This window comes from Oncorhynchus kisutch, linkage group LG4 (assembly GCF_002021735.2).
Source record: "Oncorhynchus kisutch isolate 150728-3 linkage group LG4, Okis_V2, whole genome shotgun sequence".
Taxonomy (NCBI): Eukaryota; Metazoa; Chordata; class Actinopteri; order Salmoniformes; family Salmonidae; genus Oncorhynchus; species Oncorhynchus kisutch.
This window is the reverse complement of record NC_034177.2, coordinates 2681640-2704074: the sequence shown is the minus strand read 5'-3', so window position 1 is coordinate 2704074 and position 22435 is coordinate 2681640. Positions and strand designations below refer to the sequence as shown.

Sequence of the window (22435 nt, the reverse complement as noted above, 5' to 3'; positions counted from 1 at the left end):
TGTACCCTCCTTGAGTCTCCTTTCCTTCCCCTTTAGGATGTTGTACCCTCCTTGAGTCTCCTTTACTTCCCTTTTAGGAAGTGGTACCCTCCTTGAGTCTCCTTTCCTTCCCTTTTAGGAAGTGGTACCCTCCTTGAGTCTCCTTTCCTTCCCTTTAGGATGTTGTACCCTCCTTGAGTCTCCTTTCCTTCCCTTTAGGATGTTGTACCCTCCTTGAGTCTCCTTTCCTTCCCTTTTAGGAAGTGGTACCCTCCTTGAGTCTCCTTTCCTTCCCCTTCCTTCCATCAGACCCTTTAGCAGCATCCTACATGGCACCCTATTCCATATGTAGTGCAGTATTGACTAGAGGCCTATGTCAAAAGTAGCTGGCCTTGGGCAAAAGTAGTGCACTACAGATGCAGGATTGTAATTTGTTCAATCCTTTGTTTCTGTGAATTTTCCTGCAAAGCAGAAAATGCAAACTTGTAGTGTATTTGAGTTTTAAAAAGGCCTCTAAAGTTATTAATTTCCACTTTGACATTTCTGACTTGATTAGCCCCTCTAAATATCTACATTCATTATAATCCACATAATAATTAACATTTCCTGTTGCTGCAGGATTCTTTTCCTGTTGTAGCAAACTGGCTCAAATTCAGATCCTACATCTGTACATAGGTAATAGGTCTGTAGCCGTCTGGTACGTAGAATTAGTTGGTATGGTGGCAGCTAGGATGGCTGGCAGCACGCAGAGTTCAGGTGTGTGTGTGTGTGTGTGTGTGTGTGTGTGTGTGTGTGTGTGTGTGTGAGAGAGAGATTGAGTTATTAACACAGCCCCACCCTGAACTGCTGGGTGTGTAATATATTGTCAAGGAGGAGACAGCTATATTCTGTAGCCTCGAGTGATGAAATGGGCTTGGCAGGCAGGAAGTACTATTGCTCACCTGGCTGATGATTAGGGCGGGACCATATCAAGAGGAATGAACTTCTTTAGGAAAACAGCCCAAATGTTGGAAACAAACTTGATTATGTTATTATCCAGAGTCACATTGATTTATTTCTCAAGCGATCTCACACCCTATTTTACATACAGCATGTTTTTAAAGGACCAAAGACTGGCAACTGGTAATGCCCCAGTACTCTGAACACCCCCTGTATGGCAACTGGTAATGCCCCAGTACTCTGTATGGCAACTGGTAATGCCCCAGTACTCTGAATACCCCCTGTATGGCAACTGGTAATGCCCCAGTACTCTGAATACCCCCTGTATGGCAACTGGTAATGCCCCAGTACTCTGAATACCCCCTGTATGACAACTGGTAATGCCCCAGTACTCTGAATACCCCCTGTATGACAACTGGTAATGCCCCAGTACTCTGAATACCCCCTGTATGGCAACTGGTAATGCCCCAGTACTCCGAATACCCCCTGTATGACAACTGGTAATGCCCCAGTACTCTGAATACCCCCTGTATGGCAACTGGTAATGCCCCAGTACTCTGAATACGTATGTATGACAGATTGGGCAGAGGGACAGGTGCGGAGGAGGAGAGAGGAAAGGAGGGGAGGAAATACTGTTGTGTTTAGCAGACAGGAAGTACTATTGAGAGGACAGACAGGAAGTACTATTGCTCAATATGTGGCTGATGGTAGAACATTACAATAAATAAAATCATTGCATATAAAACTACCGTTCAAAAGTTTGGGGTCACTTAGAAATGTTCTTGTTTTTGAAAGAAAAGCTCATTTTATTTGTCCATTAAAACAACATCAAATTGATCAGAAATACAGTGTAGATATTGTTAATGTTGTAAATGACTATTGTAGCTGGAAAGGGCAGATTTTCTTGTAATGGAATATCTACATAGGCGTACAGAGGCCCATTATCAGCAACCATCACTCCTGTGTTCCAATGGCACGTTGTGTTAGCTAATCCAAGTTTATCATTTTAAAAGGCTAAATGATCATTAGAAAACCCTTTTGCAATTATGTTAGCACAGCTGAAAACTGTTGTTCTGATTAAAGAAATAATAAAACTGTCCTTCTTTAGACTAGTTGAGTATCTGGAGCATCAGCATTTGTGGGTTCAATTACAGGCTCAAAATGGCAAGAAACAGAGCTTTCTTCTGAAACTCGTCAGTCTCTTCTTGTTCTGAGAAATGAAGGCTATTCCATGCGAGAAATTGCCAAGAAACTGAAGATCTCGTACAATGCTGTGTAAAAAGGCCTCTAAAGTTATTAATTTCCACTTTGACATTTCTGACTTGATTAGCCCCTTCTAAATATCTCCATTCATTATAATCCACATAATAATTAACATTTCCTGTTGCTGCAGGATTATTTTCCTGCTGTAGCAAACTGGCTCAAATTCAGATCCTACATCTGTACATAGGTAATATGTAGCCGTTTGGTATGTAGAATTAGTTGGTATGGTGGCAGCTAGGATGGCTGGCAGCACGCAGAGTTCAGGTGTGTGTGTGTGTGTGTTCGTGTGTGTGTGTGTGTGTGTGAGAACAGCGCAAACTGGCTCAAACCAGAATAGAACAAGGAGTGGGAGGCCCCGGTGCTCTACTGAGCAAGAGGACAAGTACATTAGTGTGTCTAGCTTGAGAAACAGATGCCTCACAAGTCCTCAACTGGCAGCTTCATTAACAGCTCCCAGGGACTGCGGGTACAGCTCCCAGGGACTGCGGTTACAGCTCCCAGGGACTGCGGGTACAGCTCCCAGGGACTGCGGTTACAGCTCCCAGGGACTGCGGGTACAGCTCCCAGGGACTGCGGGTACAGCTCCCAGGGACTGCGGGTACAGCTCCCAGGGACTGCGGGTACAGCTCCCAGGGACTGCGGGTACAGCTCCCAGGGACTGCGGGTACAGCTCCCAGGGACTGCGGGTACAGCTCCCAGGGACTGCGGGTACAGCTCCCAGGGACTGCGGGTACAGCTCCCAGGGACTGCGGGTACAGCTCCCAGGGACTGCGGGTACAGCTCCCAGGGACTGCGGTTACAGCTCCCAGGGACTGCGGTTACAGCTCCCAGGGACTGCGGTTACAGCTCCCAGGGACTGCGGTTACAGCTCCCAGGGACTGCGGGTACAGCTCACAGGGACTGCGGGTACATCTCCCAGGGACTGCAGGTACATCTCCCAGGGAAGCAGAGCGCAGAAGAAATATGAGCTCATTGAGAGAAGCACCAGATTGAACTTCACTAAATTTTCTAGAGTTTTCATCCCTTTAGTTAACACTATCGTCGTCTCCCTTTTACTGTGGCAATTATGATCAAATCAACGCAATATTAGCCACTTTCAATGCAACGTACCGAAACAAATTGAACTATGCAAGAGATTTTCTTGTAGGAAGAAGTCATCGGCGTAGGATTCTATTGAGCATTACTCAGCCCATACTTTACACAGACCGTGGCATAACCAATCACAGCTGCAAGTAGTCCTATATGCAAATAGACTATTGCCTTATATGGCTCTGTGCCATTCATTGGAAACTGGACTGTGCTTACAGCATGAGTGGTCATGAGTAGTTGTGCTTGTTTTGAGATCAAAGTGAGAGCTACATGTAGCCATGTGTGCTCGTTTGTTCTTATCCGTTGCTAGTTAGTGAGTTATTAGCCCAGTTATGGATCATTTGTAGTCAGCAATGGGGAAGTGGTTGTTTAAAACACAAGCACATTTCTAGACATCTTTGAAAAGCCAGTCAAGAAAAAGGCTTTTTTTGTTGTCTTAAAGGGGCAGTGTTGTATTTTGAGACGGGTTGAATAAGTGAAGTAGCCAATAGGCAGAGAGTAGCATGATTAGTCTGATTCTCCAGTAATGGTATGGGAATAATAATGCATTTTATTTTGTAAAGTGGTTTCTCTTTCAACACAACAACATTGTCAGTCACTTCCTTGTCTGAAGGACAAGTGCATAAACAGGTTCATGTGAAGCCCTGCATGTTTTTCAAAAGTCTCATGGAATGTAGCCCTACATTAAACACCACATTGGCTGCTACTGTAGGCTGAATGACAGAACAGCTATTTCCATGTTAAAATATTATGGGATGCATTTTCTCCATTGTTTCTGATGATAGACCACTCTGGTAGGCCCTACATTAGGATCAAATAGCCACAGTAGCCTACCTGGCCACAGTTAAAACTGTAACATAAAGCAGGTAGAGCCTCAGTGTTCACAGTAAAACTGTAACTTAGTGGGTACAGCCTCAGTGTTCACAGTAAAACTGTAACTTAGTGGGTACAGCCTCAGTGTTCACAGTAAAACTGTAACTTAGTGGGTACAGCCTCAGTGTTCACAGTAAAACTGTAACTTAGTGGGTACAGCCTCAGTGTTCACAGTAAAACTGTAACTTAGTGGGTACAGCCTCAGTGTTCACAGTAAAACTGTAACTTAGTGGGTACAGCCTCAGTGTTCACAGTAAAACTGTAACTTAGTGGGTACAGCCTCAGTGTTCACAGTAAAACTGTAACTTAGTGGGTACAGCCTCAGTGTTCACAGTAAACCTGTAACTTAGTGGGTACAGCCTCAGTGTTCACAGTAAACCTGTAACTTAGTGGGTACAGCCTCAGTGTTCACAGTAAACCTGTAACTTAGTGGGTACAGCCTCAGTGTTCACATTAAACACACACTGGAAGTTGCACAGACCTCACTAATGCTCTTGTGGCTGAATTGGAAGCAAGTCCCAGCAGCAATGTTACTGCATCTAATAGAAGCCTTCCCAGAACAGTGGAGGCTGTTACAGCAGCAAAGGGAGGGGGGACCAACTCCATATTAATGCCCATGTTTTTGGAATGAGTTGATGGACGATCAGGTGTCCACATACTTTTGTTCATGTAGTGTGTGTGTGTGTGTGTGTGTGTGTGTGTGTGTGTGTGTGTGTGTGTGTGTGTGTGTGTGTGTGTGTGTATATATTTATTTATTTTTATATATTATATTTATATATATTTTTTTTTTACTGCAACAACACACATTCTCACAGTTTTACCATCTGAACACCATGGGTGCTTCAGCATTTCCAGCACCCATTACTCCCGAGGCTATGGAAAGGGGAGTTAGATTTGAACGTCCGTGTGTGTGAGCTCTGCTGAGATCCCAAATAGCCACACCCTGAACTCTACCTCAGAGGGATTTGTCTATTTGCTCATGCAATTTACACTACAAAATACACTATAATTTACACGAGAGAGACCTATATGTGCCTCGTTATGTGTTTGACTATGTAACTAGCTGTCATCAGGTCTCCCTCGTGAAAAGACATTTTAAAAAATACATAATTTATGCCAAGGGACTTCCCTGGGCAAATAAAGATTAAATTTGTTTTCACCAGGCAGAATGCATCACTCAATTCACTGGAAAACAAAGAGCTACTGTTTGTGACTCACCTGAGGTGTATAAAGTGCACTAACACCCAGTCATCCCTGAGCCTCAACAGTTCATGTAGTGAGTAATAGGGAAGCCAATCGTTTACTGTTACCTGAGCGAGCAGTTTTTCTGAGAAATCAGAAGGAAAATGCACAGGACTGTCCAAGAGAGTAAGGTAGGGAATGTCAGTGAGTTAATTTATGGGGGAGAGGGGGGCCAGAGGAGGACCAGAGGGGGAAGGGGGACCAGAGGGGGACCAGAGGGGAGAGGAGGACCAGAGGGGAGAGGGGGACCCAGAAGGGAGACCCGAGGGGAGAGGGGGGCCCGAGGGGAAAAGGGGGACCAGAGGCGGAGAGGGGGACCCGAGGGGAGAGGGGAGAGGATGGCCAGAGGGGAGAGGATGGCCAGAGGAGGACCAGAGGGGGACCGGAGGGGGAGAGAGGGACCAGGGGGGGACCAGAGGGAAGAGGAGGACCAGAGGGGGAGAGGAGGACCAGAGGGGGAGAGGAGGACCAGAGGGGGAGGGGAGGACCAGAGGGGGAGAGGAGGACCAGAGGGGGAGAGGAGGACCAGAGGGGGAGAGGAGGACCAGAGGGGGAGAGGAGGACCAGAGGGGGAGAGGAGGACCAGAGGGGGAGAGGAGGACCAGAGGGGGAGAGGAGGACCAGAGGGGGACCAGAGGGGGAGAGGGGGACCAGAGGGGGAGAGGAGGACCAGAGGGGGAGAGGAGGACCAGAGGGGGAGAGGAGGACCAGAGGGGGAGAGGAGGACCGGAGGACCAGAGGAGGAGGACCAGAGGGGGAGAGGAGGAGGACCAGAGGGGGGGAGGAGGAGGACCAGAGGGGGAGAGGAGGAGGACCCGAGGGGGAGAGGAGGAGGACCCGAGGGGGAGAGGAGGAGGACCAGAGGGGGAGAGGAGGAGGGGAGGAGGGGAGGAGGACCAGAGGGGGAGAGATGTGGGAAAGGGAGGGATATATATGCACTTCACACATGGATCATTGTCAAAAGTAGTGTACTGTGGAGGTAATAGGCCACCATTTGGTACTGTGAAGGTAATAGGCCACCAGTTGGTACTGTGAAGGTAATAGGCCACCATTTGGTACTGTGAAGGTATTAGGCCACCATTTGGTACTGTGAAGGTAATAGGCCACCATTTGGTACTGTGAAGGTGATAGGCCACCATTTGGTACTGTGAAGGTGATAGGCCACCATTTGGTACTGTGAAGGTGATAGGCCACCATTTGGTACTGTGAAGGTGATAGGCCACCATTTGGTACTGTGAAGGTGATAGGCCACCATTTGGTACTGTGAAGGTAATAGGCCACCAGTTGGTACTGTGAAGGTAATAGGCCACCAGTTGGTACTGTGAAGGTAATAGGCCACCATTTGGTACTGTGAAGGTGATAGGCCACCATTTGGTACTGTGAAGGTAATAGGCCACCATTTGGTACTGTGAAGGTAATAGGCCACCATTTGGTACTGTGCGGGTGATAGGCCACCATTTGGTACTGTGAAGGTGATAGGCCACCATTTGGTACTGTGAAGGTAATAGGCCACCATTTGGTACTGTGAAGGTAATAGGCCACCATTTGGTACTGTGAAGGTAATAGGCCACCAGTTGGTACTGTGAAGGTGATAGGCCACCATTTGGCACACAGTCCAAGTATCACAATGGCAGTTACTGGCAGACTTTAATACCTTGAAGAGCTGTTATTAAATCTGTGTGCACTAGAATCTAGATAGTGATTGAAAGACATACTGTGTAAAGTGTACTGTGAACAATAGATCTCCACTGAATAGAGGGCAGTGCCAACATCATGTCATTTTAAAGAATGAGGCTCTTGTTGAAATGTGTGCTCTATGTAGGGAATAGTGTGCCTTTGGGGTGCAGACTCTACAGGGTTAGTAGGACTCTGTTTACCTCTCAGACACTACAGGGTTAGTAGGACTCTGTTTACCTCTCTGACTCTACAGGGTTAGTAGGACTCTGTTTACCTCTCTGACTCTACAGGGTTAGTAGGGCTCTGTTTACCTCTGACTCTACAGGGTTAGTAGGGCTCTGTTTACCTCTCAGACTCTACAGGGTTAGTAGGACTCTGTTTACCTCTGACTCTACAGGGTTAGTAGGGCTCTGTATACCTCTCAGACTCTACAGGGTTAGTAGGGCTCTGTTTACCTCTGACTCTACAGGGTTAGTAGGGCTCTGTTTACCTCTCAGACTCTACAGGGTTAGTATGGCTCTGTTTACCTCTCAGACTCTACAGGGTTAGTAGGGCTCTGTTTACCTCTCAGACACTACAGGGTTAGTAGGACTCTGTTTACCTCTCAGACTCTACAGGGTTAGTAGGGCTCTGTTTACCTCTCAGACTCTACAGGGTTAGTATGGCTCTGTTTACCTCTGACTCTACAGGGTTAGTAGGACTCTGTTTACCTCTGACTACAGGGTTAGTAGGACTCTGTTTACCTCTGACTACAGGGTTAGTATGGCTCTGTTTACCTCTCAGACTCTACAGGGTTAGTAGGGCTCTGTTTACCTCTCAGACTCTACAGGGTTAGTATGGCTCTGTTTACCTCTCAGACTCTACAGGGTTAGTATGGCTCTGTTTACCTCTCAGACTCTATAGGGTTAGTAGGGCTCTGTTTACCTCTCAGACTCTACAGGGTTAGTATGGCTCTGTTTACCTCTGACTCTACAGGGTTAGTAGGACTCTGTTTACCTCTGACTACAGGGTTAGTAGGACTCTGTTTACCTCTGACTACAGGGTTAGTATGGCTCTGTTTACCTCTCAGACTCTACAGGGTTAGTAGGGCTCTGTTTACCTCTCAGACTCTACAGGGTTAGTATGGCTCTGTTTACCTCTCAGACTCTATAGGGTTAGTAGGGCTCTGGTTACCTCTCAGACTCTACAGGGTTAGTATGGCTCTGTTTACCTCTGACTCTACAGGGTTAGTAGGGCTCTGTTTACCTCTCAGACTCTACAGGGTTAGTAGGGCTCTGTTTACCTCTGACTCTACAGGGTTAGTAGGGCTCTGTTTACCTCTCAGACTCTACAGGGTTAGTAGTGCTCTGTTTACCTCTGACTCTACAGGGTTAGTAGGGCTCTGTTTACCTCTCAGACTCTACAGGGTTAGTATGGCTCTGTTTACCTCTCAGACTCTACAGGGTTAGTATGGCTCTGTTTACCTCTCAGACTCTACAGGGTTAGTAGGGCTCTGTTTACCTCTCAGACTCTACAGGGTTAGTAGGGCTCTGTTTACCTCTGACTCTACAGGGTTAGTAGGGCTCTGTTTACCTCTCAGACTCTACAGGGTTAGTAGGGCTCTGTTTACCTCTCAGACTCTACAGGGTTAGTAGGGCTCTGTTTACCTCTCTGACTCTACAGGGTTAGTAGGACTCTGTTTACCTCTCTGACTCTACAGGGTTAGTATGGCTCTGGGCCTAGCTGTTTAAAGATATGCCTTCAGGGCCTTTTCATTTAGAGAGCAAGCGAGAGAAAGAGAGAAATATTTACTTAAAATTGCAAGAGAAAGAAACTGGCAAAGAAAATAAGTTGGAGGAAGGAATATGCTGTGGCCAGGTGGCATGTAAGCCTAGTAAACAGATTGCACATTCAGTAAAGTATGTGCCCTGGAGGTAGTAGCTAGGTTAGTGACAGACTGTTGTACTGTTATAGGCTAGTGACATACTGTTGTACTGTTATAGGCTAGTGATATACTGTTGTACTGTTATAGGCTAGTGACAGACTGTTGTACTGTTATAGGCTAGTGATATACTGTTGTACTGTTATAGGCTAGTGACAGACTGTTGTACTGTTATACTGTTGTATGTTAGTGACAGACTGTTATACTTTTCAAATCAAATGTATTTATGTAGCCCTTCTTACTTCAGCTGATATCTCAAAGTGCTGTACAGAAACCCAGCCCGAAACCCCAAACAGCAAGCAATGCAGGTGTAGAAGCACCTGCATTCTGTTTTAGGTTAGTCACTGACTGTTACACTGCTACTGCTGCAGGGCCTGAGGTCTCTAAGGTCAAGCAGACCTATTTGCAAACGAGGCTCCCAGCTAGTCAGCAGCAGCTACTCTTCCTGGGGTTTATTATGGATCCCCATTAGTTCCTGCCAAGTCAGCAGCTACTCTTCCTGGGGTTTATTATGGATCCCCATTAGTTCCTGTCAAGACAGCAGCTACTCTTCCAGGGGTTTATTATGGATCCCCATTAGTTCCTGCCAAGGCAGCAGCTACTCTTCCTGGGGTTTATTATGGATCCCCATTAGTTCCTGCCAAGGCAGCAGCTACTCTTCCTGGGGTTTATTATGGATCCCCATTAGTTCCTGTCAAGACAGCAGCTACTCTTCCAGGGGTTTATTATGGATCCCCATTAGTTCCTGCCAAGGCAGCAGCTACTCTTCCTGGGGTTTATTATGGATCCCCATTAGTTCCTGCCAAGGCAGCAGCTACTCTTCCTGGGGTTTATTATGGATCCCCATTAGTTCCTATCAAGGCAGCAGCTACTCTTCCTGGGGTTTATTATGGATCCCCATTAGTTCCTGCCAAGGCAGCAGCTACTCTTCCTGGGGTTTATTATGGATCCCCATTAGTTCCTGCCAAGGCAGCAGCTACTCTTCCTGGGGTTTATTATGGATCCCCATTAGTTCCTGCCAAGGCAGCAGCTACTCTTCCTGGGGTTTATTATGGATCCCCATTAGTTCCTGCCAAGGCAGCAGCTACTCTTCCTGGGGTTTATTATGGATCCCCATTAGTTCCTGTCAAGGCAGCAGCTACTCTTCCTGGGGTTTATTATGGATCCCCATTAGTTCCTGCCAAGGCAGCAGCTACTCTTCCTGGGGTTTATTATGGATCCCCATTAGTTCCAGGCAGCAGCTACTCTTCCTGGGGTTTATTATGGATCCCCATTAGTTCCTATCAAGGCAGCAGCTACTCTTCCTGGGGTTTATTATGGATCCCCATTAGTTCCTGCCAAGGCAGCAGCTACTCTTCCTGGGGTTTATTATGGATCCCCATTAGTTCCTGCTAAGGCAGCAGCTACTCTTCCTGGGGTTTATTATGGATCCCATTAGTTCCTGCCAAGGCAGCAGCTACTCTTCCTGGGGTGTATTATGGATCCCCATTAGTTCCTGTCAAGGCAGCAGCTACTCTTCCTGGGGTTTATTATGGATCCCCATTAGTTCCTGCCAAGGCAGCAGCTACTCTTCCTGGGGTTTATTATGGATCCCCATTAGTTCCAGGCAGCAGCTACTCTTCCTGGGGTTTATTATGGATCCCCATTAGTTCCTGCCAAGGCAGCAGCTACTCTTCCTGGGGTTTATTATGGATCCCCATTAGTTCCTGCCAAGGCAGCAGCTACTCTTCCTGGGGTTTATTATGGATCCCCATTAGTTCCTATCAAGGCAGCAGCTACTCTTCCTGGGGTTTATTATGGATCCCCATTAGTTCCTATCAAGGCAGCAGCTACTCTTCCTGGGGTTTATTATGGATCCCCATTAGTTCCTATCAAGGCAGCAGCTACTCTTCCTGGGGTTTATTATGGATCCCCATTAGTTCCTGCCAAGGCAGCAGCTACTCTTCCTGGGGTTTATTATGGATCCCCATTAGTTCCTGCCAAGGCAGCAGCTACTCTTCCTGGGGTTTATTATGGATCCCCATTAGTTCCTGCCAAGGCAGCAGCTACTCTTCCTGGGGTTTATTATGGATCCCCATTAGTTCCTGCCAAGGCAGCAGCTACTCTTCCTGGGGTTTATTATGGATCCCCATTAGTTCCTGCCAAGGCAGCAGCTACTCTTCCTGGGGTTTATTATGGATCCCCATTAGTTCCTGCCAAGGCAGCAGCTACTCTTCGTGGGGTTTATTATGGATCCCCATTAGTTCCTGCCAAGGCAGCAGCTACTCTTCCTGGGGTTTATTATGGATCCCCATTAGTTCCAGGCAGCAGCTACTCTTCCTGGGGTTTATTATGGATCCCCATTTGTTCCTGTCAAGGCAGCAGCTACTCTTCCTGGGGTTTATTATGGATCCCCATTAGTTCCTGCCAAGGCAGCAGCTACTCTTCCTGGGGTTTATTATGGATTCCCATTAGTTCCTGCCAAGGCAGCAGCTACTCTTCCTGGGGTTTATTATGGATCCCCATTAGTTCCTGCCAAGGCAGCAGCTACTCTTCCTGGGGTTTATTATGGATCCCCATTAGTTCCTGTCAAGGCAGCAGCTACTCTTCCTGGGGTTTATTATGGATCCCCATTAGTTCCTGCCAAGGCAACAGCTACTCTTCCTGGGGTTTATTATGGATCCCCATTAGTTCCTGCCAAGGCAGCAGCTACTCTTCCTGGGGTTTATTATGGATCCCCATTAGTTCCTGCCAAGGCAGCAGCTACTCTTCCTGGGGTTTATTATGGATCCCCATTAGTTCCTGTCAAGGCAGCAGCTACTCTTCCTGGGGTTTATTATGGATCCCCATTAGTTTCTGCCAAGGCAGCAGCTACTCTTCCTGGGGTTTATTATGGATCCCCATTAGTTCCTGCCAAGGCAGAAGCTACTCTTCCTCGCGTTTATTATGGATCCCCATTAGTTCCTGCCAAGGCAGCAGCTACTCCTCCTGGTCCCCAGCAAAAATTAAGGCAGTAATATACATTATAATTATAATACCATTTTCAAACATTAAAATACATTTTCCAACAGATTTCACAATAGATATAGTGTGTATGTTAAGTGTGTGTATATTGTGTGTTTGTATAGTGTGTATGTTATGTGTGTTCAGTTCACCCTGTTCCATAAGGTGTATAGTGTGTGGGACTCTTCACAGTTCACCCTGTTCCATAAGGTGTATAGAGTGTGGGACTCTTCACAGTACACCCTGTTCCATAAGGTGTATAGTGTGTGGGACTCTTCACAGTTCACCCTGTTCCATAAGGTGTATAGTGTGTGGGACTCTTCACAGTTCACCCTGTTCCATAAGGTGTATAGTGTGTGGGACTCTTCACAGTTCACCCTGTTCCATAAGGTGTATAGTGTGTGGGACTCTTCACAGTTCACCCTGTTCCATAAGGTGTATAGTGTGTGGGACTCTTCACAGTTCACCCTGTTCCATAAGGTGTATAGTGTGTGGGACTCTTCACAGTTCACCCTGTTCCATAAGGTGTATAGTATGTGGGACTCTTCACAGTTCACCCTGTTCCATAAGGTGTATAGTGTGTGGGACTCTTCACAGTTCACCCTGTTCCATAAGGTGTATTTTTATCTCTTTTTAAAATCTGATTCTACTGCTGCATCAGTTACTTGATGTGGAATAGAGTTCCATGTAGTCATGGCTCTATGTAGTACTGTGGAATAGAGTTCCATGTAGTCATGGCTCTATGTAGTACTGTGGAATAGAGTTCCATGTAGTCATGGCTCTATGTAGTACTGTGGAATAGAGTTCCATGTAGTCATGGCTCTATGTAGTACTGTGGAATAGAGTTCCATGTAGTCATGGCTCTATGTAGTACTGTGGAATAGAGTTCCATGTAGTCATGGCTCTGTGTAGGACTGTGGATTAGAGAGCCATGTAGTCATGGCTCTATGTAGGACTGTGGATTAGAGAGCCATGTAGTCATGGCTCTATGTAGTACTGTGGAATAGAGTTCCATGTAGTCATGGCTCTATGTAGTACTGTGGAATAGAGTTCCATGTAGTCATGGCTCTATGTAGTACTGTGGAATAGAGTTCCATGTAGTCATGGCTCTATGTAGTACTGTGGAATAGAGTTCCATGTAGTCATGGCTCTATGTAGTACTGTGGAATAGAGTTCCATGTAGTCATGGCTCTATGTAGTACTGTGGAATAGAGTTCCATGTAGTCATGGCTCTATGTAGTACTGTGGAATAGAGTTCCATGTAGTCATGGCTCTATGTAGTACTGTGGAATAGAGTTCCATGTAGTCGTGGCTCTATGTAGTACTGTGGAATAGAGTTCCATGTAGTCGTGGCTCTATGTAGTACTGTGGAATAGAGTTCCATGTAGTCGTGGCTCTATGTAGTACTGTGGAATAGAGTTCCATGTAGTCATGGCTCTGTGTAGGACTGTGGATTAGAGAGCCATGTAGTCATGGCTCTACGTAGTACTGTGGAATAGAGTTCCATGTAGTCATGGCTCTATGTAGTACTGTGGAATAGAGTTCCATGTAGTCATGGCTCTATGTAGTACTGTGGAATAGAGTTCCATGTAGTCATGGCTCTATGTAGTACTGTGGAATAGAGTTTCATGTAGTCATGGCTCTATGTAGTACTGTGGAATAGAGTTCCATGTAGTCATGGCTCTATGTAGTACTGTGGAATAGAGTTCCATGTAGTCATGGCTCTGTGTAGTACTGTGTGCCTCCCATAGTCTGTTCTGGACTTGGGGACTGTGAAGAGACCTCTACTGACATGTCTTGAGGGGTATGCATGGTATGCATTGGTGTCTGAGCTGTGTGCCAGTAGTTCAGACAGACAGCTGGATGCATTCAATATGTCAATACCTCTCATAAATACAAGTAGTGAAGTCAATCTCTCCTCCACTTTCAGCCAGGAGAGGTCGACATGCATATTATTAATTTTAGCTCTCTGTGTTCATCCAAGGGCCGTGATGCCCTGTTCTGAGGGCCAGCCGTGATGCCCTGTTCTGAGGGCCAGCCGTGATGCCCTGTTCTGAGGGCCAACCGTGATGCCCTGTTCTGAGGGCCAGCCGTGATGCCCTGTTCTGAGGGCCAGCCGTGATGCCCTGTTCTGAGGGCCAGCCGTGATGCCCTGTTCTGAGGGCCAGCCGTGATGCCCTGTTCTGAGGGCCAGCCGTGATGCCCTGTTCTGAGGGCCAGCCGTGATGCCCTGTTCTGAGGGCCAGCCGTGATGCCCTGTTCTGAGGGCCAGCCGTGATGCCCTGTTCTGAGGGCCAACCGTGATGCCCTGTTCTGAGACAATTGTAATCTAAGTCCTTCTTTGTGGCACCTGACCACATGACTGAACAGTAGTCCAGGTGCGACAAAACTAAGGCCTGTAGGACCTGCCTTGTTGATAGTGTTGTTAAGAAGGTAGAAACTAGTGCCTGTAGGACCTTCCTTGTTGATAGTGTTGTTAAGAAGGTAGAAACTATGGCCTGTAGGACCTGCCTTGTTGATAGTGTTGTGAAGAAGGTAGAAACTAGGGCCTGTAGGACCTGCCTTGTTGATAGTGGTGTTAAGAAGGTAGAAACTAGGTCCTGTAGGACCTGCCTTGTTGATAGTGTTGTGAAGAAGGTAGAAACTAGGGCCTGTAGGACCTGCCTTGTTGATAGTGGTGTTAAGAAGGTAGAAACTAGGTCCTGTAGGACCTGCCTTGCTGATAGTGTTGTTAAGAAGGTAGAAACTAGGGCCTGTAGGACCTGCCTTGTTGATAGTGGTGTTAAGAAGGTAGAAACTAGGGCCTGTAGGACCTGCCTTGTTGATAGTGTTGTTAAGAAGGTAGAAACTAGGGCCTGTAGGACCTGCCTTGTTGATAGTGTTGTTAAGAAGGTAGAAACTAGGTCCTGTAGGACCTGCCTTGTTGATAGTGTTGTTAAGAAGGTAGAAACTAGGGCCTGTAGGACCTGCCTTGTTGTTAAGAAGGCAGAGCAGTGCTTTATCATGGACAGACTTCTCCATATCTTAGCTACTGTTGTATCAACATGTTTTGACCATGACAGTTTACAATCCAGGGTTACTCCAAGCAGTTTAGTCATCTCCACTTGCTCAATATCCACATTATTCTTTACAAGATTTAGTTGAGGTTAAGGGTTTAGTGAAAGATTTGTCCCAAATACAACATTTTTAGGATTAGAAATATTTAGGATTAACTTATTTCTTGCCACCCACTCTGAAACTGACTGGAACTCTTTAAATATTTCAGTGATTTTACTTGCTGTGGTAGCTGACGTGTTGATTACTGAGTCATCAGCATACATAGAAACACTGGCTTTACTCAGAGCTAGTGGCAGGTCATTAGTAACGATTGAAAAATCTGTTACCCTGGTGGAATGCCTGTTGAAAAATCTGTTGCCCTGGGGGAATGCCTGTTGAAAAATCTGTTGCCCTGGTGGAATGCCTGTTGAAAAATCTGTTGCCCTGGTGGAATGCCTGTTGAAAAAGCTGTTGCCCTGGTGGAATGCCTATTGAAAGCTCTGTTGCCCTGGTGGAATGCCTGTTGAAAAATCTGTTGCCCTGGTGAATGCCTGTTGAAAAATCTTTTGCCCTGGTGGAATGCCTGTTGAAAAATCTGTTGCCCTGGTGGAATGCCTGTTGAAAGCTCTGTTGCCCTGGTGAATGCCTGTTGAAAAATCTGTTGCCCTGGTGGAATGCCTGTTGAAGAATCTGTTGCCCTGGTGGAATCTGTTGCCCTGGTGGAATGCCTGTTGAAGAATCTGTTGCCCTGGTGGAATCTGTTGCCCTGGTTGAATGCCTCTTGAGGAATCTGTTGCCCTGGTGGAATCTGTTGCCCTGGTGGAATCTGTTGCCCTGGTGGAATCTGTTGCCCTGGTGGAATCTGTTGCCCTGGTGGAATCTGTTGCCCTGGTGGAATCTGTTGCCCTGGTGGAATGCCTCAAATGCATCATTTTAATCAGATGATAAATATACATGTTCACTGTTTGTTGTTGTTTTTTTGTTTTTTGTTTATGCTTTCATAATGTTATAATTATACTGTATATAATATATGACATTTAGCTTGACTCTTTTATCCAAAGCGTATTCTAGTCATGTGTGCATACATTTTATGTTTGGGTGGTCCCGGGAATCGAACCCATTATCCTGGCGTTGCCACCATGGTTCTCTACCAGCTGAACTTGATTGTATTGTTTTTGACTATGCTTTTCTTCAGGACGGGAGGAGAGGAGAGGGTGTCTGTCTGTATCCGTTAATTGGCTGGTTTTCTGTTTCTTGGTTTCACGAGAGAAGGGCGAGGGTCCAACTGTGTTGTTCTGTGGTTTCACGAGAGAAGGGCGAGGGTCCAACTGTGTTGTTCTGTGGTTTCAGGAGAGAAGGGCGAGGGTCCAACTGTGTTGTTCTGTGGTTTCAGAAGAGAAGGGCGAGGGTCCAACTGTATTGTTCTGTGGTTTCACGAGAGAAGGGCGAGGGTCCAACTGTGTTGTTCTGTGGTTTCACGAGAGAAGGGCGAGGGTCCAACTGTGTTGTTCTGTGGTTTCATGAGAGAAGGGCGAGGGTCCAACTGTGTTGTTCTGTGGTTTCACGAGAGAAGGGCGAGGGTCCAACTGTGTTGTTCTGTGGCTGTGTGTGTTTTCAGGAGAGGGTGTGTTCTGATAATGTTGTTTCTGTGTTTCCAGGAGAGGAGGAGAGGGTGTGTTCTGATAACCTTTCTGTGTTTCCAGGAGAGGAGGAGAGGGTTCTGATAATGTTGTTCTGTGGTTTCAGGAGAGGAGGAGAGGGTGTGTTCTGATAACCTTTCTGTGTTTCCAGGAGAGGAGGAGAGGGTTCTGATAATGTTGTTCTGTGGTTTCAGGAGAGGAGGAGAGGGTGTGTTCTGATAACCTTTCTGTGTTTCCAGGAGAGGAGGAGAGGGTTCTGATAATGTTGTTCTGTGTTTCCAGGAGAGGAGGAGAGGGTGTGTTCTGATAATGTTGTTCTGTGTTTCCAGGAGAGGAGGAGAGGGTTCTAATAATGTTGTTCTGTTGTTTCAGGAGAGAAGGAGAGGGTTCTAATAATGTTGTTCTGTGGTTTCAGGAGAGAAGGAGATGGTTCTGATAATGTTGTTTTGTGGTTTCAGGAGAGAAGGAGAGGGTGTGCGTGTGTTCTGGGACCGGCTAAGGGAACCCTCGTTCTTGTCTAAATGGAATCCGTTCACTACAGACTACCCGTTCAGCACCTTTACCTATCACCCTGTCAGGAACATAGACCACAGGTTCACTGCTCTCTGTGAGGTGAGTATCCTACCACATTACCATCCTTACCACCCTACCATCTTACCACCCTACCATCTTACTATCCTTACCACACTACCACCCTACCTTATCTCAGTTCACTGGTCACGATGGCAACACCCACCCGTAGCACGCGCTCCAGCAGGTGTATCTCACTGATCATCCCTAAAGCCAACACCTCATTTGGCCTCCTTTCCTTCCAGTTCTCTGCTGCCTGTGACTGGAACGAATTGCAAAAATCGCTGAAGTTGGAGACTTTTATCTCCCTCACCAACTTTAAACATCTGCTATCTGCGCAGCTAACCGATCGCTGTACATAGTCTATTGGTAAATAGCCCACCCAATTTACCTAACTCATCCCCATACTGTTTTTATTTATTTACTTTTCTGCTCTTTTGCACACCAATATCTCTACCTGTACATGACCATCTGATCATTTATCACTCCAGTGTTAATCTGCTAAATTGTAATTATTCGCCTACCTCCTCATGCCTTTTGCACACAATGTATATAGACTCCCCCTTTGGTTTCTACTGTGTTATTGACTTGTTAATTGTTTATTCCATGTGTAACTCTGTTGTCTGTTCACACTGCTATGCTTTATCTTGGCCAGGTCACAGTTGCAAATGAGAACTTGTTCTCTACCAGCCTACCTGGTTAAATAAAGGTGTTCTCTACCAGCCTACCTGGTTAAATAAAGGTGTTCTCTACCAGCCTACCTGGTTAAATAAAGGTGAAAAAAATTAAAACCTTACCATCCTTACCACCCTACCATCTTACCACACTACCACCCTACCATCTTACCACACTACCACACACCACCCTACCATCTTACCACACTACCACCCTACCATCTTACCACACTACCACCCTACCATCTTACCACACTACCACCCTACCATCTTACCACACTACCACACACCACCCTACCATCTTACCACACTACCACCCTACCATCTTACCACACTACCACCCTACCATCTTACCACACTACCACCCTACCATCTTACCACACTACCACCCTACCATCTTACCACATTACCACCCTACCACACTACCACCCTACCACACTACCACCCTACCATCTTACCACACTACCACACTACCACCCTACCATCTTACCACCCTACCACACTACCACCCTACCATCTTACCACACTACCACCCTACCACACTACCACCCTACCATCTTACCACACTACCACCCTACCATCTTACCACACTACCACCCTACCATCTTACCACACTACCACCCTACCATCTTACCACACTACCACCCTACCATCTTACCACACTACCACCCTACCACACTACCACCCTACCATCTTACCATCCTTACCATCCTACCATCTTACCACCCTACCATCTTACCATCCTACCATCTTACCATCTTACCACTCTATCTCCACCATACATGACAACAACAGCAGGTCTCTCTGTCCTGTAGCCCGAGGACAACAGCAGTAGGTCTGTCTGTCCTGTAGCCCGAGGACAACAGCAGTAGGTCTCTCTGTCCTGTAGCCCGAGGACAACAACAGTAGGTCTCTCTGTCCTGTAGCCCGAGGACAACAGCAGTAGGTCTCTCTGTCCTGTAGCCCGAGGACAACAGCAGTAGGTCTTTCTGTCCTGTAGCCTGAGGACAACAGCAGTAGGTCTGTCTGTCCTGTAGCCTGAGGACAACAGCAGTAGGTCTGTCTGTCCTGTAGCCTGAGGACAACAGCAGTAGGTCTGTCTGTCCTGTAGCCTGAGGACAACAGCAGTAGGTCTGTCTGTCCTGTAGCCTGAGGACAACAGCAGTAGGTCTGTCTGTCCTGTAGCCTGAGGACAACAGCAGTAGGTCTGTCTGTCCTGTAGCCTGAGGACAACAGCAGTAGGTCTGTCTGTCCTGTAGCCTGAGGACAACAGCAGTAGGTCTGTCTGTCCTGTAGCCCGAGGACAACAGCAGTAGGTCTGTCTGTCCTGTAGCCCGAGGACAACAGCAGTAGGTCTGTCTGTCCTGTAGCCCGAGGACAACAGCAGTAGGTCTGTCTGTCCTGTAGCCCGAGGACAACAGCAGTAGGTCTGTCTGTCCTGTAGCCCGAGGACAACAGCAGTAGGTCTGTCTGTCCTGTAGCCCGAGGACAACAGCAGTAGGTCTGTCTGTCCTGTAGCCTGAGGACAACAACAGTAGGTCTGTCTGTTCTGTAGCCTGAGGACAACAGCAGTAGGTCAGGCAGCTAGCCCCAAATCTTCCTGGGATAGCTTAGCATACTATACTCTGCAAAACATTAGCAGTGATGTAGTTAGCATGTAGCCTGCTCTTTTAAATCGAGATGTATTTGTAGGTGCATTTGTAGGTGTATTTGTAGATGCATTTGTAGATGTATTTGTAGGTGTATTTGTAGATGTATTTGTAGGTGTATTTGTAGATGTATTTGTAGGTGCATTTGTAGATGTATTTGTAGGTGCATTTGTAGATGTATTTGTAGGTGCATTTGTAGATGTATTTGTAGGTGTATTTGTAGATGCATTTGTAGATGTATTTGTAGGTGTATTTGTAGGTGTATTTGTAGGTGTATTTGTAGGTGTATTTGTAGGTGTATTTGTAGATGCATTTGTAGATGTATTTGTAGGTGTATTTGTAGGTGTATTTGCAGGTGTATTTGTAGGTGTATTTGTAGGTGTATTTGTAGGTGTATTTGTAGATGCATTTGTAGATGTATTTGTAGGTGTATTTGTAGGTGTATTTGTAGGTGTATTTGTAGGTGTATTTGTAGATGCATTTGTAGATGTATTTGTAGGTGTATTTGTAGGTGTATTTGTAGATGCATTTGTAGGTGTATTTGTAGGTGTATTTGTAGATGTATTTGTAGGTGTATTTGTAGATGCATTTGTAGGTGTATTTGTAGATGCATTTGTAGATGTATTTGTAGATGTATTTGTAGGTGTATTTGTAGGTGTATTTGTAGATGTATTTGTAGGTGTATTTGTAGGTGTATTTGTAGATGTATTTGTAGGTGTCCTGCATCGTCCCATTTAGAAAAGGGAGATTTGATAGAGTTCAAGGTATCATTAATATGATTTTGATAGGCTCAGCATTATGAATTGCACCTGAAAATGCAAGCGCTTTTATATGAGTAAACACACGTCATACTGTACATTGTGTAATAACTTTCCCTCAAAATCAGCAATATATACTAATGGCCAGCACCTCTCCTTCCCACTGAAATGTTGAAATGCAACATCACACCCTGGGATACTACAGATGTATTAGTCAGTGATTCCCAGATAGACAGTTGAAGTGGGAAGTTTACATACACTTAGGTTGGAGTCATTAAAACTCGTTTTTCAACCACTACATATTCTTGTTAACAAACTATAGTTTAGTCGGTTAGGACATCTACTTCGTGCATGACACAAGTAATTTTTCCAACCTCACCCCCGCTCTCTCTCTCACCCCCCGCTCTCTCTCTCACCCCCGCTCTCTCTCTCACCCCTCTCACTCTCTCACCCCTCTCGCTCTCACCCCTCTCGCTCTCTCTCTCTCTCTCACCCCTCGCTCTCACCCCTCTCGCTCTCACCCCTCTCGCTCTCACCCCTCTCGCTCTCACCCCTCTCGCTCTCACCCCTCTCGCTCTCACCCCTCTCGCTCTCACCCCTCTCGCTCTCTCTCTCACCCCTCTCGCTCTCACCCCTCTCGCTCTCACCCCTCTCGCTCTCTCTCTCACCCCTCTCGCTCTCTCTCACCCCTCTCGCTCTCTCTCACCCCTCTCGCTCTCTCTCTCTCCTCACTCTCTCTCCCCTCACTCTCTCTCTCTCTCTCCCCTCACTCTGTCTCTCCCCTCACTCTCTCTCTCTCCCTCCTCTCTCTCCTCTCTCCTCCCTCCCCTCCCTCCTCTCCCTCCTCTCTTCCTCTCCCCTCCCTCCTCTCTTCCTCTCCCCTCCTCTCTTCCTCTCCCCTTCTTCCTCTCCTCTTCCTCTCCTCTCCCTCCTCTCTTCCCTCCCTCCCTCTCTCCTCCCTCTCTTCCTCTCCTTTGCCTACTCTCTTCCCTCCCTCCCTCCCTCTCTCAGATCCAGAGCTTCCGTGAGCAGCTGACGGAGGCAGCCCAAAAGGCCCACCTGAAGCAGCCCATCCCTGGGAAGGCCAACGGAGTCCTGGTACTGAACCAGCCCCTGCTCATCGAGTCCTACGTGGGTCTGATGTCCTTCATCGGGAACCAGAACAAGCTGGGATACTGCCTGGCACGGGGAAACATTGGCTTTTAAACAATGCTTTAGCTAGAATCTTGCAACTACTTGATTACTTAATCATAGTTTGTCAATCATAGGCCTAGTTACAGATAGGAAGTATCATTATAAATATTTTTAATCTGGTGTCTAGTCTTCCCTTGGTCATTCCTTATAGTCTGCTTTCTGATTTTAACTAAGCTTTAACTAGACTACAATTTCTACTTAATTCCTTTTTGTTTCTTTGTTTGCAATCATTTTTGCCAATTTACAGATTTGAAGTAATTTTTTATAATTTAATAGTTGGAAGGATATGTTTTGATGCTAATTTAAAATGTATTTTCATTTTTGAAAATGTTGGGGTTTGTTAGTTTACTTTTCTGTACCTTTAGTAGATGTCTAAATGTAGTTCTGTCATTCTGATCCCCTTTTGGGTTCATTTCCTACGTAGTTACTGTGCCAAATGTGTTCCTGCCGTCCCAGAGTTTATAAAATGTATACAATACCGTGGCTCTCTTCTACAGCTCATCTGACTTTACCGTTCTCTAACTGAATTACTTAGCTCAATGTACAAACAGCCAGTAACATCAACATTTCACCAGATCCTTTGGCTGGATGATTGATTCCCTTGGTATTCCAGGAGCTTTACATTTGACCTCTTCACTGATGCTATAATAATTCACCACTGTTTGCGATGGGAGTTTCTCCCCTTCGTGGTCCTTTGGTTGTGTCCCAAATTGGCACCCTAATCCCTAGAGTAGTGCACTACTTAGGGATTAGGTAGTGCACTACTTATGGAATAGAATGAGATTTTGGACACGAACAAGATATTATCCCTGTGTCATTCTCTTACTGGAACAAGAGGGTGTGTTTGTCAGCTCTGTTTTAAAGGTGTATAGTGTGTTAGTACAGTGATGACGCTACTGGTAATGTCCCCTGATTTGTGAGTATATACCACGTGTCCTGCTGCCGTGCT

General features: G+C 46.4%; 1 protein-coding gene across 2 annotated transcripts in view; it reads left to right on the top strand.

Annotated features, from left to right (window-relative positions):
- Nucleotides 1–21971, top strand: part of tprg1 (tumor protein p63 regulated 1) — a 104259-nt gene extending 82288 nt beyond the window's left edge. For both annotated transcript variants that reach the window (XM_031822308.1, XM_031822306.1), the window contains 2 exons: nt 17100–17253; nt 21304–21971. In XM_031822308.1, coding sequence (XP_031678168.1) covers nt 17100–17253; nt 21304–21498 — 349 coding nt within the window. In that variant the 3' untranslated portion in view covers nt 21499–21971. The remainder of the gene's footprint in view (nt 1–17099; nt 17254–21303) is intronic.
- The last annotated feature ends 464 nt before the right edge of the window (nt 21972–22435 follow it).